General features: G+C 42.2%; 1 protein-coding gene across 2 annotated transcripts in view; it reads left to right on the top strand.

Moving 5' to 3' along the window:
• The window catches only part of ca10a (carbonic anhydrase Xa), a 198,616-nt gene that overhangs the window by 26,790 nt on the left and 149,423 nt on the right, over positions 1 to 22,403 (top strand). For both annotated transcript variants that reach the window (XM_031843263.1, XM_031843262.1), the window contains exon 3: positions 13,068 to 13,142. In XM_031843263.1, coding sequence (XP_031699123.1) covers positions 13,068 to 13,142 — 75 coding nt within the window. The remainder of the gene's footprint in view (positions 1 to 13,067; positions 13,143 to 22,403) is intronic.

Genomic DNA, 22,403 nt, shown 5'->3' with positions numbered 1-22,403 from the left:
CACACACACACTCTACAGGTGGACGGTGAGTTTTCATGGGCAAAAACAAAACAAAAACCCAGTCGCAACTGCGCCATCCAAGTGCCCTAATTCACTCTCTCCGTCACACACACACACACACACACACACACACACACACACACACAGGAACCCGTCAGGGAAAATCTCCAGCTGCTAATCTGATAATCCCGCGCAGATGTGTGTCCTGCAGCAGGAAGCAGGAACAGTGTGCGTTTGCGTGCGAGGGAGGCGCAGACGGAGGGCGAGCGGTGAGCGGGCGGGGCCGATGCAGAGGAGCGGGTGTTTCATCCAGGCGTCATCGGTCCTCCCTCAGTAAACCACGCCGGTGTTAACGCACAGCCGAGACACAGCTGATGTCATGGAGATGAAAAAAGGATGGGAAGCTATATTCATAGTGTCTTGGCAGTAGAAGTATTAACTATGATTCATAAACTGCTTAGTGTTAGGAAGTTAAACAGGTCATAATTCCCTCTAATTATTTTATATTGCTGTGAAAACAGTTTTTATTAAATTTTTAATTTTTTTTTGCCAAAAACTACCTTTTTACAAGATTACACATGAACACATGATAGCGGTATCATGGAATCATAACGCAGGTCAACGCGACCTCTGTTAGCGTTAGCCATTAGCTCGATTATCAGCAGGAGCGTGCTTAAGAGAGAGACTGCGATTTCTCTGAGCAGCATGACGGGAATAAATTACACTCGCTCACGCTGGAGAACTTCACACAGAGGACTTTTTATGCTATCGGTATTAGAAAAAGGAAAAAAACAAAGTCATGTATTCACATTCTGGCTATTCTGAGTAGCTTATTGTTCTACAAACAAACAAACGTGAGTTTGCAGTGAGAAAGTGAAACCCAGGCTGACGGGGCCTTTTTGCTGCGCGCTGAGAGACGCTAACCTCTCACAAGATCGTCTTTTAGAAGCCGGCGGCACGGCCGATCTTCACCAACCGGCAGACCCAGGGCATGATGGGAAACCGCCCAGCCGTCGCCTAATCAAAGAGCTGATTGGCTCTTAGTTTTGATCCGTCTGTGTAATTGTAATGTTTAACGCTAGATTGGAGGCCATTAGTCTCATGTTGTGGAATGAAGGTTTAATCTGTTAATCTGATAATAATGATAATAAAGGTTATTTATGTGGCGCTTTTTAAAACTAGCAATTACAAAGTGCTCTGCGAGGCAGACAGAAAGGATAAAGGATGGAATACAATGGCAGACACACTTACATTTCCATAAAGGCTATAATTACAAAGATAAATGAATACAAACGTGTTTCTGTGACTTCCTGTATATCAGTTTGAGGGCCAAACTCTGCTGCTGTGTGGAAAGAAGTGAGTCTGTGTGATAGTGCTTGAATGACTGAGTGTGAGGGCACTGCAGCAGACTCTTGTGAGCAGCTATTCTTGGCACTCACCGGAGGAAAAGAAAAGTCAACAAAGTTTCACAAAGGGGAAGTGGGACAAGTTGGCAAACCACGGGTGTGTAGGTTGTACTTTTAAAAAGGGGGGGCATATTATTTTGAGCACAAACATTTTGAGCATCTAAAACCACATTTCGGGCGGAAACGCCTTTATTGATGTAAAGGAAAACACTAAATTTAGGTGACAATTCAAAATCTATATATATATATATATATATATATATACTGTATATAATGGAATATACTATAGCAAGGCTCTCAGTCACACTGTGTTGCTTTCAAATACTTATTCTCCTGTAGATCAAATGTCATCTGCTCAATCAATGCATGTAGGAAGGATTTAGTCCTCCCACCTCTTCTGTGTCTTTAGTGAGGGGAAGTAACTGCTTTTAAATGTGCACCTCAGTGATACATTCATGCATGTGAGATGTAGCTTGTATGTGTTTTTAGCAAGATGTTCAAAACTTTCTGCTCATTTGGAGAACTCAAAAATATCGTTGTCATATTTTGAAAAAAAAAGAAAGTCGTAATATTACCAGAATAAAGTTGTAATATTTCAAGAAAATCCATCTGCCCTATAGTCTGCTGTGTATTACATTATTCACACACAGAACCCTCTTGGGACTCCTTCTGGACGAGACAAAGTTTAGTGTAGCAGCTGTGTGTTGCGCCTCATCGAAAACACAACTAAATGAAAACACTTCTGATCAGGCATAAATCTCAGCACCGCACGGCCTACGGTTCACACACATGTCGACTCCCCTCCTCCGATGAAGTGCAGCTCGCGGCTTCTTCCCTGAGCGTTTCAGTGGGAAGCAAACCGGAGTAGAGAAACAAAGCTGTCTCTGTGTCTGTTCGTATGCAACGTATCTTCATACAACGGTTCCTATGTTGTCTTACGAAAGTAATTCCTCATTTTTCGGGCGTTTTCATACGAAAGAACAGCAAAACACGTGTCCATTTTTGCTAGTTACGGTCTTTTCAAAATAAACTCCCGTCTTCCCTGGAAACAACTTAAGTTAGGTTGAGGCAACAAAACTACTTGGTTAGGTTTTGGAAAATATCGTGAAATACGTCGTTAGGTTTCGGAAAATATTACATGGGGAACAAGCGGCGTTCTCCAAACGCTGGATGGGGACGGCCCTGCAGTGTGATATTTGCATGTGTCGCGAGCCTTCAGGTTGCTCCAGCCAGTCAAATGCTAGCGTGCTAGGTTGTCTTGGAGACCCAGCTTCCAGGGAGGGTTCATCAGAATTACCCAATATGACTTCACTCCAAAGAAAATGTGAGCAAGTTTGCTCAAAGATTGTTAGGGACAATTCTGTCCTCCGTCCACTACAGAGTGTGTTCTCGTCAGAGACGGAGACCGGTTCAGTGTCCCTAAACACTCTCCTGAATACTGTGACACGATGTGTAAAAGAACACCACTCTGCTGATCCAACTTGGCCTATTAGTGCAGACGGAGTACGTCTAAGCCGATATTGGACCATGTGTTTGGGCTGAGGAGGACAAAACAATACAGTTATTGTTATATTCACGCTGCAAAATGCAACCTTTGTAACGTTTAACTGTTAGGTTTGCGGATGTGTAGAAAAACAAGGATATAGTGGATTTAGGTTCACCTGCTGCTGCTGCTGCTGCTGCTGCCACCTCGTCAGTGTTTGTTTTAGGAGCCAGAAGACTTGGGGAGATGAGATGATGTGAGCCCTCTCTTAGAGACCCATCAGTCAAAGCAAACACAACCCCGAACGTACCACTTTTAGAGCCCTGTTATCTTCAAAATGAGTTTCAGAACTGTCTCCACAACGCGCGGCGGGAGGAGTGAAATAGGCAGTTCAAACCCAGCCTCAGGTGGGGAAAGAAAAAACTGACGTCCTCCCTGTTTCTCCCAGGTTTTTTGCAGCCAGCACACAGATGGTAGTATATGAATGTGGCAAAACCATCAACGCCTTTGTACTGTGCTCATGAAAGCGAGCATATGCCAGGATCATAAATAAATATATACGAAGAAGCACATCCTGCAAATGATGTTAGTTGTGAGGAGAAAATATTTTTCAAGTTTCTACATTCAGAACGGCCACTTTCAGACGTGTCACTTTATACCAATCCCATGCAGTTTGGGGCCAAAACCAAGCCGCTATTTTTTTTACAAATGTTTTTTTCTCCCATTCTAAAATTACATATTTGAATATTGCTGCAGTAACGGTCTTGGAATTGTGTAAATCTAAATATTGTTGCAATAACTTCCAAGACGTCCATCATATACATCCATCATCATTTTCTATGTCCTGACATACAATTAATTATTTTATCACGATAGGGAACCACTCGACACACACACTGTTGAGCTGCATCTCAAATTCATCTTCAAGTTCCCAGCTTTCAGATGATGTCCACAACTATGTGGCATCTACTGTTATGTCCTTCTAGAGATCCCCCCCCCCCCCCACAAAAGACAAAAACAGGTCTTTGTGGGTCTCTGTTAACAAGCATCCTACCAGTTTCTGAAATGTGTCAATTTGCAGCTTCTCACCTTGTTACACTATTGTAAACTGGATAACTGTTGCTGGGTGAAACACCAAATTGAGTAAGAACCACAATCCTTTTCGGGGTGTTTTTTGCTCCCATCACATTTTACCATCTTTGGCCTTAATTTTCACTGTGATATACAAGTCCTGCACCTCTGTGGAATTGGCTTCACTCGGCAGAACCCGAGGTTGCCGCTCGGTTAAAACCAGAATGTGAATTTATCATTTGTTTCACAGAATAAGACTGCTACATCAAAAGAGCTACATCAAGTGGAAGCTAGCTAGGTACATAGCCATGGCTAGCCTTAGCTAAGCTTTACTTTTTTCAACCCACGGTAGCACTGGGGCGGCGTATTGCAAACTGCATTTTTAGATAGGAAACCAATTTGGTTTGATTCAGTCTTGAAGGCCCGGATCTTTCATTTTGTGACAGAGAGGCAAATATGCCCCCCCCCCCCCCCACACACACACACACACACACACAGCTGGGGCTATTAAAGAGAGGCACCAATAGGAGCTTGGTGAGAGATAATTGTCTCATAAGTCAGTAAGCACAGCTGTTGGCAAGGTCAAGTTCCATTCATGGACACATGTCGCCGCTCTCAGTTTCATCTCTGTATTTTCCAATCCATCATCCCTTTTCTCTCCTTTTCCCCTTTTCCTCTCTGTCTGAGCCTGTCCCTGTACCTGTCCCGCTCCCTGTCACAACCCCCCACCCCTTCCCTCCCTCTCTTTCTGCATGGTCAGGCTTCAGGATTGCTTGTGCCCTTCAATGAATATTAATGGAAGAGTTTGGATATTATTTGAAAATGAACTGTTTATTTACAGTCTCTCCCCCCTCTATCTCTCTTTTGGCTTTATGGGAGGTTGGCGGGAGTCTGGCAGCTGGGTTGGCTGCCAGACTCTCGAGTACGAGTGTGAAATAGGCCGGCGCTGTGCTAAATAGGATTCGGGTCAGTAAGAGGCTGTGGCCAACCAGATCCATCATACGGCTCGAGAGGAGCCTTCTCCCAAACAACAACACACCGGCAAAGCTCCGTGTTGTTTGGAACGGGGAGATGAATGGGAGTCTCAAGTGGTTCCGGGTTGCTGGTCCCTGAGTTAGGTTTTTTATTTTTTTAAGTCGGGTGTTATGTATACTCCCGTGTTCTGTGAGGTAAAATTACTGTTTTTGTCAATGGAGTCTGGTGACTTTGAAGAATGTAACGTAACAGCTTCAGTTCCCCGTCAGAAAGGTCTGTCTGACAGCGAGGTAAACCAATATCTGAGTTTTCATGGTTTCCTTTGAGTTCAACAAGAACCGAACTGAACAAACGGTAGAAACGAATGAAAGACCATGAATGAGGGGGGGCTTAAGGGGGGAAGGAAAATAAGACGAAAGGACAAAGGTAAGAAAGACGAAAGGATGGAAGTAAAAATTAAGAATAATGTGAGGAAGGAACACAATAAAGAAAGACAATAGGAAACAGAAGGATGAAAAGAAAAAGGAAGAATAAAAGGAAGAAAGGAGAGACAAAGCGGAAGGGGAAAGAAAATATGAAGGGAACAAATGTAAAAAAGTGATGAGGGGAAGAAGTGATATTACTGATGTATCTAATGCAAGTAAAGTAAGATACACTGTAATTAAACAATAAGACAGAAGGAAATAATACTGAAAGAGGAGAGGAATAAATGCATATAGATAAGGTGAGGAAGAAAAAGACGAAATGAATACGAGCTGTAACTGAAGCTGCCAGATGAAGGTGTTGGAGTAGAAAGTGTAATGTTTCCCTCAAACACTGTGTGGAGAAAAGTCTTATTTTGGAAATGTTAGTGTTAAACATCAGCACTTCAAACCGTACTGAAGTATAGTACCCAAGGAACACCGCAACCTTCCACCCCCGCTGACTGCACTAGAGACGACACTTAACTTCACGTCTCGTCGACGGGGGACATTTTACCAGTTTCCACTGCAAATTAGCTCACTCCCAGACTGTTCTTGAATCCAGCGTCATTTTCTGTCGTACAAAGTTTTCATTGCCCCCCCATTTTAATTAGGGTTAGCTAACAAAAACCGCTGACAGTAGAGACAGCCATATAAGTCTATGTAACACTGTGACAGGCAGACAGAAACACAAAGTACGCATTTGCCTCAAGTCCAGTCACGGTCTTGAAATGTGTAGTTTGGAAAGACGACAACAGCAGATTGTAGAGTTTAGAGTCCAGACATGAAGCGAGTGGCAGACCTTCACCGTGCTGTTGCTGCTGACCAATAAACCCAGGTTTAAACATGGGTGTTTAAGTTTAGAATGGAGATGATTGATTTTTTTCTCATTGACTCTCTCTTACTACACTGTTGTTCTGTGGGCAATTCAATAGCCTCGCATTTAAGCTATTGATCGGATCACTCTATACGACCTGCAGGGCACGAGCGCACACAACAACCCCTTCTCACTCGCAGCTAATCAAACACCGACGCTTGTTTAGTCTGATACGACGCAAACCCATCCACGTCACTATTAGAAGCTCAGAGCAACTTTTGTAGTATAGAGAGCAAGACAGTCGCCCGTAGGGTGGAGGTTGGGTCTAACAAACAGGACTTTCACCCAAGAGACCGCTGTTCGTGTCCAGTGTGAAACCATGTCAATGTTGACTTATTTAAACATAATTTTTTTACGTAACTTACAAACTTAACTCAAGCAGTGCACTTAAGTTGCAATTTAACTTATTTAATGAAACAAACATACTACACATATTTTAACCCAAACCACTATCTTTTCTTAAGCCTAACCATGGAGTTTTGTTTTCTAAAACTAAAAAAATAAGTGGACCTACATTGGAAGATTATTTTGAAAATACACTGTATGCATGTAACGACCTGAAACTACGATTCCTGTGAACACCTAGGATTATTTTGAAAATACACTGTATGCATGTAAGGAAAGGGAACTGTATGTATCCTGTATAAAAAGGAACATTATTTTTAAATCACACGAAGTATGTAACAAGCGTAACTGTATATTTCCTGTGAACATGGAAGATTATTTTGAAAATACACTGTATGTTAAGAGCGGAAATTATACGCTTCCTGTAAACACTGATTATTTTGAAAATACACTATGCATGTAACAACCTGAAACTGTACGTTTCCTGTAAACACGGTAGATTACTTTGAAAATACACAATGTATGAAACAGGCGAACGAAAACTGACAACCCATCATTGATGCGTCCTAAACTGCCTAGAGGGGAACCTAGAGCGTCGTAGTTTGAAGCACAGGGCCTCTGTATTTTTTGACGAGTTGGGAGTGAGACTGTGTCATGGCATTAAATGAACATACCTGAGGGCTGATGATCATAACCAATGACCTGGTGCCATTACTACCTCTATAGACATCTAGCGCTCGGCGAGCACAGTGAGATTCCTGCAGGAGAAACCGTATTTCTTTAGCGCCCATGCATGCGCTTAACTGTGTTCGTGTTCATAACAGAGCTTTCAAGAGTACACATGCACGACAAAGACTTCACAAGGGGAAAGTATTTAGTTTGACATTAAAGCAATGGGATACCATCCCTCCATGGGACGTGTCCAAACCAATTAAATCCTCTCTGACTGAAACGGACGTGTTGCATTTCAGTGCTGGCAGAAAACGTCAGACGTCCAGCTTTCCCATTGGCACAGGAATCTTTCCAAAAGCAAACATCACAATCAATCAACTTGAAGTTGGAAATAGGTATAGCCTCTTATTTAGTCAATCTTTTTTTTATTTGTGGATCGTAAAGGACACATTTGTCTCTAGTATTCTCACTAATTTATCTTCATATTACAGTTGCTGGTTTACTTCACAGCGTATAAAAGCGTAATCTCTCCTCCTGGCATTAAATCACAAGAATAGATTTAGCTTTTTGCACAATTAAGCCTAGCGATGTATCCCCTCTTCATTAAACGGCTACAATAGCTATTTTTTCTATTAATGTATTTTGTGTACATTATGAAAATGGAAGTAATTAGAAAAAAACCATCCTCAATTGTGCAGAAACGTTTTTACGCCTGCATAAACTAAATGGATTATGGAAACTCTTATGCCAAAAAAAGATCTGACTTAGCCAACATCTAACCCATGACTGATTAGCTGTTTCTGCCATCGGCTTCTTAACGAATGTATTCGTATAGTCTTCATCTTCAGATAGCATGAACCATGGCCAATAGTAGCTGACATGACAGTAAAATGAAAACTTGCCCAAGTGAAACAAATTCCTCCCCATGTTTCATCTCGTGGATGGTTTCTCTTCTACTTGGTTTACTGCTGGATTACAGCCAATGTGCATCCTATAGCATTCCAGTTGATGGAAACGCAGCTAATTCGCTTTTCTTTTTGGTGACATTTCAAAAGTTCGCTTAAACCCTTGAACCCCCAAAACCTGCCGGCAGGATGGAAAAGAACGTTTATTTTAAACAATCGCCAAAACTACACCGTTTATCCTAGCCAGAAGCTGTAAAAGCTGTCATAATCTTCAGAGTTTCATCTTTTTGAGGGTCCTCAAACACATCACGTGTGACGAACGCTTCCATCAGAATAAGTAACCGAAACAAAGCTGAAAATTGTATTATATTTGATATATTGATATTTCATCAAAAACAGCCCCGGAATAAACCGTTTGAAGTAACCAGATACTGTAAAAAGCATTAAATGCTGCGCTCGTAGAGCCTCAACACTGGTAACACTTTTGGCAACTTGGAAACATGTTGGATGTAGAGATTCCAGTTTTTGTAAAATATATTGTCAAAGAAATTCAACTTGCTTTTTTTTCTTTTCTGTGATTTATGGCATTGTAACTGTGTTGTTCTGCACAAAAGACATTTTTGAGTCCTTTCTACTCCTAGTCATGATTGTGCTGTTTCCATAGAGGTGCAGGACTTTTATACTGCAGTGAAAATCAAGGCCACAGAGAGAAAAATGTGAGAAAAAAAGCCCTGAAACTGCTTTGGTTTCAGGAGGTTACAATCTGCATGGCAATTGAATGAAACACTGTTTTACTTGTTTGTTTTTTTACTGAGCAAAATTGCCACACAAAATCTAAAAAGCTGAGGAAAGTGATAGTGCTGTGGACGCAGCAGCACTAAAGACTGCTCAGCAACAGGTGTGTCTGTACTGACTGCATGCAGCTGCATGCTTGCAGCATTCTAGTCGTTGATTGTTTCGTGCGCCGTACCTTCCATGTGACCTAACTGTGACTCGTCTGTAATGGGGGGGCTCGTAGTCGGCATCCCACCATTGAAGTCCGTTTTTTAATTGGCTTCCATATCCAGGGGAAATGTCATATTAACAAGCATAAAAAAAAACGCAATTGAAAGTACTTCTAATAATCCTCAGCATGCAGCGTCCTCTCATCCTCTACCTCACACACACTACTTAATTAATAGTGTTAACGGCATGCCGTTATTGCACTACACCTAAGCTGACTATCTAAACAGCTCCGGGACCCAATGAAATGTAAAAATGGTGGTCCATCAGCCCCCCCCCCCTCCTGCAGCGTCTCGGCTGCATTTCCCTTTATAGATTGGAGGCATTTCCTTTCTGCTGATGTCAGGAAGTGTGTTTTGGGGCCACAGCCACACATTGTGAGAAATGGGACAGTGCTTGTCATGCTGCTTTTGTCTGTCTCTCTCTCTCTCTTTCTCTCTCTCTCTCTCTCTTCCACTCCCCTCCCCTGATGAGCCACAGGAAGTGATTATGTCTCACCTATTGGCCACCCTGATGATTATACGGAGTCTGGAGTGCGCCACCACAAAAACCACAGGCTTTGTTCATGTTGAATTAAAACTGATATTGAAGTGAACACATAAAAGTATATACATACTTGTTGAAGTATTCAAATCTCCATTTAAGTTAAGGCTTCATGAACTCGTCCTTTTTGCTCACATCAACTCCTGCTGATGGGGGTTGGGCTTTATCTCTAGCGAGCACTCTGCATCTTAAAATTAATGAAAGACATGATGTGAGATGGAATATGCATATACACAGCAGATGCATCCAAATGAGTGACAGAAAGTACTATTGGTAAGCATGACTCATGAATGAGTAATCCCATTACAAATGGGGAATACACATTCATGATTTAAATAAGGATTAAGGAAATGAATAACTGATTTTGAAAAAGAATTGGTCTACATAATTAATTCAAATGTATTTTGAAACATTTTAAATGATCATTTGCAACATTGATATACTTATATATTTAATGCATTTTAATAGCCTTTAAAATGTATTTTGTGATTCCATCGTATAATGGAATTACTCATCAGCGATTTAAAGACGAATATAAGGAAATAAATAATAGTGATTAAATAAAAGTAATTTGTCTAATTAATTAAATAAAATATATTTTGATATACTAATATAATTCATTCATTCTTAATAGCCTTTTAAAAAGATAATTGTATTATTAATCGAAATCAATGATTAATTACAAGTTAGAAGAGTCTCATTAGTGGCACACTGTGGACTCCATACATTCAGCAGTACATCTTCTGTTTCTTTCATTGACCACCCTGCAACTCACATTCTTTCTCTTTCCTTATTTCTCCATAAACTGATGATTCCATAATATATATTTATACGTTCATCAATGCCGTTTTGTCGTAATTAGTGACGCTGTACGAGCAACAGCTCCGTTTTCCCACAGGGATCATGAAAGGTTTGCCTCACAGAATTCCTCATTGTAGTCTCTCGGCAGCAATTTGTCTGAAGCTGATGGTGATGTTTCACACTCGGTCTAATTAGACTGAAATAAGAAGGGAGAGTGGGCTTATCAATCCAAAAGGGGTGTTTTAGTCTTTTCTTTTTCTTTTTTGTCAGGGACGGCAGCTGTGTTATTAAAGGCTTGAGTGCAGTGCAGCAAAGAGTAACAGAGATCTGTATATTTGTCAGTAGCTTGTAAGAGGATCATGTCCACAGGCCTGGAATCTCCTTTATATTATTACTTACAGCAGCTAGAATCCCAAGGGCTCTCTCTTACACACACACACACACGAATAACATTGTATTCTACTGTTCTGTCCGACACCTCATTATTCCTCTTGCCGGCGAGCTCTTATCTCATAAAACAAGATGAAAATGCTGTGTGGTTTGACTAAGTGGTACGTCACCGTCACAGTGTATTTGCTTTTCAGCAGTAAGGTTAGCTACATGTAAATGGCACTGTAAAGGTATGGTAAATAAAACAACATCCCTAGGTCTTATGTTGCTGCTACTGTGTTCAAGAAATCTCCATGAAAAAGAGAACAATAGCAGCCACCACCAGTTTAAAAGTTTAAGTGTACGTTACATTGAGAATATTTTATGCCGGTTTACCCTGCCATGAGACAGCCTTAGAGTCCATGTTTCTGACAGGGAACTGAAGCCACCAGACTCAATTTATAAAAATGTTGGTGAATTCGAAATCACCAAAGTCACACAATGCCACAAACATTAACCGGTCGAGGCAGCGGTAGACCAGCAAACTTCCGTGTTCTGTCAGGGTAAAATGACTATGTTTTTTTTAATGGACTCTGGTGACTTTAGATGAATAGGCTTCAGTTGCTGTCTCGCTCCCTCTTCCTACATCAGCAGCAAAACACGATTTTGATTTGGCCCCCGGTGCACATTTTCTTCTCGGGGCCCTCGCCCCATACACAAGCAGCACGCTCGCGCACACTCACAAGCTCTCGGGCACACGCAACCACTTCAGGCAATTGTGAACTAGAAGCCAGAGGCTCCTAATGCGACTCCCATCCTGCAAACTGGCCTTCGATCAGCACCACGGACAGCAGCCGGAGTGGCAAATTCATTAACGCCAAATTAACAGCATGCCCCTTACAGCAGCTGCACAATATATTGCTGTAGATTTAAATCCCTGATCGCACAACATGATAACAAAGGCAAACCTGTACTCGCCCATTAGAAGGTCATCTTACGGGCCTTGCACTCGGCAAAGTCATTAACAATGCCGCTTAAGAAGACTGTGTGAATCGGTCACTGTGCAGGAGGGGCTCCATCTACATAAAGCTTCCTACACACGGGCCCCTGACAGCTTCTGGGCCCCTGTGCAGCTGCACCGGTTGCACCGTCCACTTTTACATCTACAGTGCCGTGGCGTCTGACACGTTACTCATGGCAATTTTACCATGTCATGTGATCACATTCTGTTCTTCCATCCAAAAGAGGAAAAAAACTTCATCTTGTGTTCCATTGGAGGTGGAAACAGGGTTCAGTGCCGGGCAGTGGGCCAGCCTCCCTCTAATGGTTCGGAAAGTCCCACTCACCGCTGCTGCTTGGTTGGCCAATGCACCGATTTATGCGCACTCCATTGAAAAGGTGGCCTTTACTTCAAGTTCATTTACCATCAAAAAGGGAGAGAGAGAACTTATTATTTTAAGAAACGAGTTGAAAAACAGGATGCAATTTTTTTTCTTTTTCTCTGGAGGCTGACTGCAAACTGGTGGCAGCGGAGATTTCTCCAGCCGTGTCCGGCCGGGCCCACCCCTCTGAAATTGAACCCCGCTCTCCAGTGACGCTGCGGCAGGGCTGTTTGGAGGGGATAGGAGAGAGTAGGGGGCGTCCCTCGACTTCTATTAAAGACGAGCGAGCAGGGTTCAAACCCCTTCGACCTCTCGGCGAAATGAACAGGGGAGAGGAAAAAGTTGAGGCGTTAAAAAAAGCAATATCCCAAAGGCTCGGCGGGTAATTCTCGATCACAACTCTTTCCCTGAACTGAGACCTTTTACGTAGTCACCTCAATTATACTGTACCACCTTTGCTCTGAACTTGGGCTTCCTTCCACAGCTCACACTACATGACAGCATGCATTTATACAAATGCCGAGGGAGTCACCGCATCATGGGGAGAGTATGCTTGTGTGTGTGTGTGTTTGTGGCGAGAGGTTTAGTTCCAATTGGAGGCCTCGTTTGCTCTGAGGCATTCTCCGGAGACCCTTATTTGTAGAGGCCTCTTGCCGAGAAGGTTAGGGTGGTAAAAAATGCAGTGCCCATGTTCTTTTTTGCTTTTCTCGACTGGATTTTCTGATCTAAGTGATTGATGTCCCTCTTCCTGTGTTTCTTTTCCCCAACCTCACAGCACAGCCGAATCCGCCGAAAATTCACGAAGGATGGTGGGCGTACAAAGAGGTGGTGCAGGGGAGCTTCGTACCAGGTAAGCCTCGAAACAGCACACACCCATAACCACACAGTGCGCTTGATCCCGAAGTGCAAGCATATTACATATTTAAGATGTCATCGGGGCCACCTTGCCATCGGCGTTGTTTTCTCATTCTGACAAAGACCCTTTCGCCCTTCCCACACAGACGGCAACCTTTTTTCACCGATTGATTGACGGCAGCTCGCTGTTCCTTCACCACCTTTTTCCATCTTGTCGTGCATCTGCACGTCAGGTCAATTAGTTTTCCCCGAGATTGTGTTTTTATGCTGAGCCAAGGCGCTTTTGATAAAGCCCGCAGGTGGCAGCGTGCAGGAGTGTGTCTACGTGAGGCGGTGTCTATGCCTACCAGGACCAAATGTGTGCGCACACGCGTAGAACAATTAGGGAAAATTCAAGGAGAGGACTTTTTGCCGGGACTCAGGTCTGGAAGAAATCAAGGTTACGGGAGGTAAAAGGTAGGAGTTTTGTAGATCCCAATATTCTCAACTAATGTTCTGCAAGGTGTCATTCAATTGGAACCCTACTTTCACCCATAGACTGTGTATAAGAAGTGGACGTAGTCATGGTGACGTCACCCATTGGTTTGTGGACTGTTGTTTTAAAGCCTTGGATACGACGATTTCGCCGACGACATCTTGAATAATGACCGTCACCATCTTGACTTTTTGCAACCAATGAACAGTTATCATATTTTAAATGTGGAGGAGTGACGTAAAGACGCCGTATACGTCTAAATTACAGTAGCCCCGTCTTAAAACATAATCCTCTTTATGGTCTATTTGACTCTAAATGGACCATCATTTACTAGATGAACATCATGCTGTATTGAAGACGACTTGAAACTAGAGATTGAGACCATAAACTCATGTTTACAATGTTTACTGAGGTAATAAATCAAGAGAGAAGTAGAGTCATTTTCTCATAGACTTCTATGCAATCAGACTTTTTTTTGCAACCAGAAGAGTCACCCCCTGCTGGTCAGTAGAGAGAATGCAAGTTTTAAGACACTTCTGCATCGGCTTCACTCGGCAGAGCTGCCTCCTGCTTTTACCCCAAATGCAGAAGCCACAAAATTACTCTAACAAAGCCATCGCTTCCAATGAACTCCGTGAAACAAGTTGGCACCAACTGCCCTATATTACAGAGAATAAAGGAGAAGTTAAATCCTGCATCTCTGATTTCCCCAGCGGAAATGTGACTCTAGACTCCAGTACGTGAGAAAAAAAATCTGAAATATTGCAGCGAATATCAGAGAGGATGGAGTCCAAACGAACAAACCTAGTTTACAATTTTTACCAAATTTCCAGAAAAAAAACACAAAAGAAAAAAGCAATTCGATTGTGCCTTTCCACCAACTAATGTAAGCAGTCATCTATATAAAACAGGTGGTGGCACTAAATTGCGATTGCAGGAGAAGACGCCATGATAAAAAGAGCGTCAATCAATTGGTTATTTACCCGCTAATTTCAGCATTGTTGGCATTTAAATGCTAGCTTCCCGTGGCACGCGGTGCGTACGGTCTGTCCGAAATCGGTGGCAAAATTTCTCGAGGAAAAATTCCAAAAAAAAAAGATTAAAAAAAACTGAAGGAGCTGATGGGAACCCAGAGTGATACCGTCTTAATTCTGATTGTCATCATCTCCTCCAAGACGCATGCTACAAGAATACACTTACAAAACAGTCCCAGTCTTTGTGGAGCCAGTGGAGACATATACCACGTAGACCGCTGGGTTACGCCACCCAAATTGTGTCTGTTTCACAAAGCACACAAGGCTTTCCCAGCATTGGCCAGGCATTCATAAATAAGCGTGTTAAATAAGTGTTTGTTTGTCCTCTTCCCTCTGGCACCAAACCGCTCAGTGGGTTTGTCGCTCCCCGTTTGTCTCTCAGCCGTCTCCCCTCGCACTCGCTTTCACTAACCCGCCGCGCAACAGCTGGAGCCGTCACAACAGCTAGAGCCGTCACAACACCCATTCACGATCCTCCTGTGGCCCCGCGGAGCATTCACAACCCCCGAGATACCTTGCTCTTCAGACGGCAGGCTTTCAATAGCTGGGACGGAAAAAAGAGGAAAGAAAGGTTTGTTTTTTGTTTTTTTCCGCCGAGAGAAATAATGTTGGAGCACAAGTCTTATCGCGCTACTTGGACAGCGACTGGCGATGCAAGAGTTCAGCTTGTGCACAGGGGTTTCAGTCATATGCACATAAGCATGGGTCATTTTAGAGTAATAATGTCCTCCGTTAGAGCAGCACTGCACCGCAACGAGTATCATCTAACCTTTCCTCATCTACACTTTCACATATAGAAACCCATTAGTGCTGTTGTATCTACTTTTTTTTAAAATATATATATCATCTGACAGTTCCGGTGGGGATCTTAAGGAAAGTTGTATGCATTCGATCGGCAGCCAAAGTAATATTGTGGAAATTGAAAAGGAAATAATGCTTGTCCCTCGCTGGGAAAGGCACTAACGTGACTGCAAGACTCCACTCAACTCGGGTACCGTAGTGCTATCCGAGCGCTAAGCCCTCTCCACTTCTTTCCACCTGTTAATGGCCCATTTCTCTTTCCAGCGGAGGTCAAAAGCTGCATCTTTGAGACGTTCGCACTCCCAAGGTTAGCAAAGCAAATGCAATCACTTTCTCCGGCCCGTGTCACTGCGGGCTGACCTTTTTGGAATACTGCCATAGCTCTCTCAATTGGCTTTAAATTCGGTAAAGGTCAGATATGACCCTTAAGTGGCGCGTCACTTTTTTCCCTATTTGCTCTCGCCTCCTCCTCCTTTCTACACGTCTGGCTGAGCCGTTTCATTTCAGTCCTGGGTCCCTCATTTCACCGTTAATTAATGGATGGCGCGCGGGACACGTGTGATTTACTTAATTTCAGCGCTCGTTAGTTTGTGTCTGGTGTGCGCTTTTATGATTTAACTGAACCTTAATTAACACGGTGCAGTGCAACTTCCAACTTGAGCGCCTGCTGTGTCACGAAAGTCTATGTGAGCCTATCATAATGTCACGGGACCGAAAATAGAAGCTTCCAATTAAGCCAGCTAATAAGCGGTCATTGTAATGCTCCGGAGTTATTCAGGGGAATATATGAGTATTGTTTTTGAATTGTTCCCATGGAACCATCGGTGTGATTGCAGATTATCATTCATTGATGCGGGTCAGTCTGTATTTCATGACATAAGCAGGTTATTAGGACTTAATTGCATCGTAAATATAATACAAAAATAAATATTAAACAAAAATCTGAAGAAAAAAGCTTAATTGTTATCATATGTATGGGACTTAAACCTGCTTCGGGTGTTTTGAAACAAGTGCATTTCATGTGTGTTACTTTTTCCACTGTACAGTCTCTCAGTAGATTTAGTGGATCAGGACTGGGACTGATCCACAATGATCACTGTGAGTCAGCCTGATGCGTTTTTCCGGTCATTCTGCGTTTATGTCAGCAACATTTTGCAGGTGTATCAAAACCCCTCGAGTGCTGCTGTTTCCATTTTGACACATTTTAACTTAAAAGGTGCTACATTTTAAATTCAGAGCCTAAATGTGATGAAGGGATTGCCTCCACACGGCTCTCAACATGGTGACGTGGCCCTCGTGGACCGTGGATGTCAAAAATGTCTGCACAAAGTAGAAAGGGCTACTTGCTCTGGGGGACGGACCCGCCGGTTTAAAAACGTGGAATAGACGCAAAGTGTCATTGCAAAGAGTTAAGAAAATGGGAGAGCGTCTTCATTCCCTGCTCAGGTCGACATCACCTCACTACATCTTTACATAAAAATAGTTGTTTGCACCTTTAAGTTCTTTAAGTTCATGTCCAGGCTGTTGAGAGGTGCCGTGGAAATCCTGTTCAAATTGTGCCTGCTGCTGTCGATCGGCACCCACGCTGCTTAACTCACAGAGAATTATTTTCTCAATAAAGCGGGACACTTGTGGAAAATGTGGGATGGAAGGAGATCATCAAAGGAAAGCTTGTGATGCGGGTCTGAATCTTTTTTTCAATACCGAGTAGGGAATTGAATTCTTTCATCCCTGATTTGTTTTACAAAATACGTGTTACGATGCCAGCTTTTAGAGTTGGTACAAAAACAAAACCACCACTTCTTTCTTTGGCTCTCTGTGACTCTCAGAGATCATCAGAATGATGCGTGTTCGGCAACGAGATCAGTAAAGCCGACCAAAACCCTTTTTTATGGGCTGTCTTGATGCGATTGCACGCGGCCCCCGTGTGACGGGACATCAGCATGGGCGAGGCACTTCATTTACCACACACTTTTATACTCATGCTTACTCGTTCTTTGTACGACACCGTGATGTACAGTTTCTTTCCCGCACTTACACTGCATGTTAGTACTTTGTTTTGTACCTCTGCACCTCATGTGTAGTCTGAATGCGGCAATAATTGTTTCTTTTTGCGTTTAGACCAAGATGAACAATTCTATTCCTCTATGCACAGCACTGTGTACAGTTTGGATGTTGGAGGTCTATCTTGTCTCTTACACCCTGCATCCTTTCATTGGCTTGATTTTTGCATACGGGGCTGTAGTAGCCAGGACCTTTCAAATTCTAGTGCATTGAGTCCAAAGTCACGCCAAAACTTGACCACAATTATGTTTTTGTTTTTCTTGTGAGCATTTTGTTGTTGTCGGCGGTAACCTTGGAGACAAATACTGTGCGTTTACTACAAATTGTCTCACAATAAAAGCCACCCCACGTGTCTTCATTTGGATGCTTTTCATTTGAAGTAGCACAAAGTTTGCATTAGCAGTAAGTTAATGCAGCTCTGGTACAACTGTAGGACAGTGAATACCGTAATGTTGGAACTGAATTTAAAGCTGAAGGGCAATTCAGTGAAATACATTTTTCTAAAAATTAGTATAGGTAAAATTAAGCACATTTTTCAAAAGCTTTCTGTCAGTACATTAATTGAATACCCCTATTACAGAGATATTTACAGAATGAAAGTACATCGCTGACTACAGCAATGACCATAAATAATTTCTCTTGACATCTAAATGCTGTGTCAAACTGCCAGGAATGAAATTCTGGCGAGGAAACACTGAATATTTGTTTTCATCATTTATATTGTTGGCATGGCCAAATTTCGAAAATAATAGCTTTAGTTCGTTATATTTGTTCATTTCTGATATCAGAAACAGCAGTTGACAAACCAATTTTAACTCAAGGTCCACTTGCTCACTTGTTCCAGAGCTTTTGACCCTACCACCATTCCTTCATCAGCAGACGGAGTCCACTTAGTTGTCTCGGAACTGTCAAACTTCTCATTATTCTTTGCACTTTTAGGACCTTTTGTCCATTTTTAACACTTCAGTAAAGTTCCTCTACCAATGAGACTGTGTGATACTGTCAAAGGCTCTGGAACAAATGAGTAAGTAGTCCAAGTTGTTTAACCCTTGACATGACTCCCTGTTTTCAGTGGTATTGCCACAGCCCTGCTATGTGCTGCTCACTGCCCAACGGTCCCACTCCCAACTCTTCAAATACCGACGCTTAGTCTGTGGCCCCAGTCTTCAAACGAGGATGCTCTAGGTTTGCCTCTAGCGCCAATTTTGGACCGTTCCGTTCGTACATAATGTATTTTCAAAATAAACTTCCGTGTTCGCAAGAAACGTACAGATCCCCCCGTGTCTCTTCAAAGTAAACTTTGTTTACATAATGTCTAGATTTACTTGGTCAGGTTTAGGTAACAAAACTACTAACATTATGGTTTGGGTTAAAATAAGTGAGTTTGCTATATAAAATAAGTATGCTTGTTCCGTAACTTACGTATGTGGCGAAGTTAAGTGTGTGTTGCCCCACCCGGGGCTTAGGATAGAGCTGTGGAGGAGGAGGAGGGGGGAGGAGGATGGAGAGAGGAAGAGCGGAACTGCGGGAGAGTGGTGAGAGCTTACAGACAGGGCAGGGCACGGGATGAGAGTGAGAGTGCTCAGAGAGACTGACACAAGGATGCTTTTATGGAGCTAATGGTGTAACAGTGGAATTGCTCTGTCTTTCAAACACACACAGTCATTACAAACCCTCCATTTGATACGATTTGTCTGAGTGGTCCATATTATCCAGCGTGGCTTTGTTGTTGTTGATTCAGGATTGAAATCTTTAACTGCCAACTCATACTGTACGTGCGGAAATGTTTGGGATGAGTGACGATTGTAATTCTGTTAGTCACTGTTACACATCCAATAATTAGGCTCATTTCGAGCAAATTACATAATTCAAAGTGATTAGAATTGGAAACCGTTTTCATGATAATTTACTAATACATGCTGTTATTCTAAACAAATTATCCAATGTTATCATCTACACTGATTTGTATCCCCGCATGCAGATTGGGGTTTTTGTTTACTGCTCCCACGGGATCCTGTATCTGCCTCTACCCCCAACACAACGTTAAAAAACTAATAACAAAGGGTACATTCTGTTCATATGATGTTGAATTTAAACATTTAAAGTGGAATGTTTACTCTGGCTGTCCTGCTGTACGGAGGAGATCAGCGGACTTTCACCCATGTCATGTGTGAAATCAAGTTGAAATTGACATATTTGTCACTTAAATTCCATACTTTAAGAAACGCCACTTTGGCAGTTATTTTAAGCAAAACCACTATCTTCTCCGAAACCTAACCGAGTAGTTTTGTTGCCTCAACACCACAGGGGCTTTGCCAGGTGAACTGATCATTTGTTGTTGCTGGACATTCGTAGGAAAACACACACACAAAAAAAGAAATCTTCATGAATATAGAGCCGCGGGTCAGATTCAAACCGGGGCCGCTGCAGTAAGGACTCAAGGTATCCTCAAACAATGGCTCATAAGTCACGTTTTCCTATAAAAGCCAGCAACACGTGTCAATTTCTGCTCATTACATGCATACTGTCTTTTTAATATAAACTTCCACCTTCACAGGAAACAATCCAGTTAGGTTGAAGCAACACAACTACGTAGTTAGGTTGAGGCAACAAAACTACGTAGTTAGGTTTAGGAAAAGATTGGGAAAGTACGTAAGTTACGTGACAAATGAATCAATCCTGACTTCTCGTTCCACAAAGCAGACTCCAGGGTGAAAGATCTTTTTTTTCTTTCTATCTAGTCCAGAAAGAAGCGGGATGGCCCACTCGTTAGCTACTTTGGGGGTTGATTTGCAAGTGATGAAACCTCACAAACCCCCACCATGCTCACAAATAGATGTTGAAATGAGCAATTTTTGAAAGGTTTTTCCAGTTAAGAGAGTTTGGCGGTTCCTGTTTGGAACAAAACTCAGTGCACTTACTGAAAGAACATTTTGTGTCAGCCAATCCTTTGATTTTAAATGGGATAAAAACCTGTTTGTTGACTAATGTGTGCTGCGCTCTAGTTAGGATTACTGTTGTGCTCTTTGCCGTTAACGAAGCGCAGAAGACAGCCCCTCCATCACGAACATGAGCGCATCCGATCTAATCATCCGACCTTATCGTACATTGCCACATCCGACGCTTTTCTTTTCCAACCCCCTCGTCGGAGCATTTTAGTCACAGCTTCTCATCACCAGATTTGAGTTTAATCCTGTGTTTTCCCCTCCTCACGCTCTTGTTTGATAGACACTTTTGCTTGCAGCAATCAAACTGCAGTTTTTTCTAGCAGGCTCATGAACTGATTAACCTTTTTTTTTGTAATTCAACATCCCACTGAGACAAGAACCAAGCACCAATTATAGAATTTCAGCCACTAGTTTTAAAGTCCAAAAAGCTGTGTTGCGACAAATCACCTTAAGGTTTTTTTTATTTTATTTTTTCACTGAATACTCCAGCTAAGCCTCTCTCTAAATCAATGGAGGCTAATTGCAGGTACTTTGTAAAAGTCTGGCAGGGATTGAGCTCTTCTTCAAGTGACAATCGCTGATCGAAAACCAATTAAAGGCACAGACACCACCGGTCGGGGGGGGCTACGCACCATTTGCCCGCCAGCAGGTTTATGGGAAGAAAATGGATATCCAATATTACACATGGCCAGCTTGTTTTGAGTGCACCCGAGACAGCCCTCTGCATAGGAGGTGGAAATGAGGCTGTGGTAGTTTAATGTTGTGGTGTCCACAAAAGGAACGGATAGCACTTTGGATCAGTTTGACGCAGCACATTTTATAAATATGAAAGGAAAGAAAAAGCTTTAATCTTTTTTGTGAGGCCAGATATGTTTTCAGTATGTATGTATACCGCACTAAAATCTGTTTCAAATGTTTTTATGGTGAAGCATGATTTTATATATATGAAGCATAATGTCAAAAGACTGCATACAAAATGGTTGAAAACAATGATATAAAAATTAAATAAAGAAATACTATTTCATTTGTATAACAAATGAATAAATACATGACAACAATACTTGAAAAAATATCGTAATAATAATAATGCTGACATGATGACAATCATAAGTCTTGCCTGCATATCAAAATACTGCAACAATATCAGGCAGAAAGGGGGAAAGGAAAGCAAGCAGATAGAAACAAGACAAGAGGAAAGAGGGAAAGGAAACGGCTGTTAAGAGGACATGAGGAAAGGAAAGCAGGAGAGGGGAGGAGAGAATGAAAGGGGATATGAATACAGGAAAAGAGACGATGCATTTATTTTAGCATCCAAAAAAACCCAGTCGGTGGAATTATTACATTCACTCATTCTGCTGTTGTACCTGGCCACCTCCTGCATGTTAGAGGCCCTCCAGTGCACGGAAGACGTGTCTCTTGTCTCAGAACAAAAGCTCTCTCCTCTTGAACCCATGTCCCGGTGTCTCCTTGTGTTGCTGCTTTTCTGTCAAACCGAATGCGCGTATGACGGAGCTCACATTCAGCCTGTTCCCACTCAAAGGAAGTCTGTGGCACAAAAAGCCTGCTCACTGTCAGAGAGGCCTGGAGGAACTCTGGGGCTGCTCAGCAAGCCTACGCACAACCCACATACACAAATAAAAAATAACATTGTAGACAATACACACTCGTACTGAATCCGTACATAATGTATTATACAATACAAAATAAACATCAAATAACGATGGATAAATAAAAGAAGAAAAAACATGGAGGATTTATACTGTAGTAATTAACAGTCATCAACAGAAGAGATGAATCAAAATAACAAGAAATGAGATAAATCCCCACAAATCTTTATTTTTATTTACTGCAGACAATTTTTAAGTGATCAGAAGATTTTAAATCATTATTAAACCAATCCAAGTTTACTGCAGTGATAAGTATGATCAGGTTAA

This window comes from Anarrhichthys ocellatus, unplaced genomic scaffold (assembly GCF_004355925.1).
Source record: "Anarrhichthys ocellatus isolate YVR2014 unplaced genomic scaffold, GSC_Weel_1.0 scaffold4, whole genome shotgun sequence".
Lineage (NCBI taxonomy): Eukaryota > Metazoa > Chordata > Actinopteri > Perciformes > Anarhichadidae > Anarrhichthys > Anarrhichthys ocellatus.
Note: the sequence above shows the minus strand (reverse complement) of the source record. Positions and strands in the feature narration are given on the sequence as shown.